Source organism: Cephus cinctus, unplaced genomic scaffold, assembly GCF_000341935.2.
Source record: "Cephus cinctus unplaced genomic scaffold, Ccin1 Ccin1_scaffold0068, whole genome shotgun sequence".
NCBI classification, from domain to species: Eukaryota; Metazoa; Arthropoda; class Insecta; order Hymenoptera; family Cephidae; genus Cephus; species Cephus cinctus.
The window spans coordinates 396,869-397,949 of NW_014332811.1; the positions used below are offsets into that span (position 1 = coordinate 396,869).

Genomic DNA, 1,081 nt, shown 5'->3' on the forward strand with positions numbered 1-1,081 from the left:
CAGTGGAAGTTGTAGGAACAGTCACAGTCGTACTATTAGTAGTTTCAGAGGGCGCTGGCTGCGTCTCAGTGGTTGTTGCCACAGTAGAAGTTGTAGGAACTGTCACGGTAGTACTCTTAGTATTTTCGATAGGTATAGGCTGCGTCTCAGTAGTTGTTGCCACAGTAGACGTTGTAGGAACAGTCACGGTCGTACTCTCACTAGTTCTCTCAGTAGTTTCAGAAGTCGATTGCTGTCTCTCAGTAGTTGTTGCCACAGTAGAAGTTGCAGGAACAGTCACATAAGTACTCTTAGTAGTTTCGATAGGCACAGGCTGTGTCTCAGTAGTTGTTACCACAAGTGAGGTTGTAGGAACAATCACAGTAGTTCTGTCAGTTGTTTCGGCAGGCACTGCTTGTGTCTCAGTAGTCGTTGCCACAGTAGAAGTTGTAGGAACAGTTAGAGTAGTACTCTCAGTAGTTTCAGTAGACGCTGCCTGTGTTTCAGTAGTGGCTACGACAGTAGAAGTTGCAGGAACAGTCACGGTCGTACTCTCAGTAGTTCTCTCAGTAGTTTCAGAAGTCGATGGCTGTGTCTCAGTAGTGGTCACCATAGTCGAAGTTGTAGGAACAGTCACGGTTGTACTCTCAGTAGTTCTCTCAGTAGTTTCGGCAGGCACAGACTGTGTCTCAGTTATCGTTAGCACAGTAAAAGTTGTAGGAACAGTCAGAGTAGTACTCTCAGCAGTTTCGGTAGGCGCTGCTTGTGTTTCAGTAGTGGTTACGATAGTAGAAGTTGCAGTAACAGTCGGAGTAGTACTCTCAGCAGTTACGGTAGGTGCTGCCTGCGTCTTAGTAGTCGTCACCGCAGTGGAAGTTGTAGGAACAGTCACAGTGATACTCTCAGTAGTTTCAGTAGATGTTGCTTGTGATTCAGTCGTCGTTACCTCAGTGGAAGTTGTAGGAACAGTCACAGTCGTACTATTAGTAGTTTCAGAAGTCGATGGCTGTGTCTCAGTGGTTGTTGCCACAGTAGAAGTTGCAGGAACAGTGAGAGTAGTACTCTCAGCAGTTACGGTAGGTGCTGCCTGCGTCTTAGTAGT

The 1,081-nt window shown here is 46.5% G+C and overlaps 1 protein-coding gene across 1 annotated transcript in view; it reads right to left on the reverse strand.

Annotated features, from left to right (window-relative positions):
* Positions 1-985, reverse strand: part of LOC107268793 (mucin-2) — a gene marked incomplete at its 5' end in the record, with an annotated part of 5,393 nt that extends 4,408 nt beyond the window's left edge. The window contains one exon of the mRNA XM_015741918.1: positions 26-985. Coding sequence (XP_015597404.1) covers positions 26-985 — 960 coding nt within the window. The remainder of the gene's footprint in view (positions 1-25) is intronic.
* Positions 986-1,081: the final 96 nt, after the last annotated feature.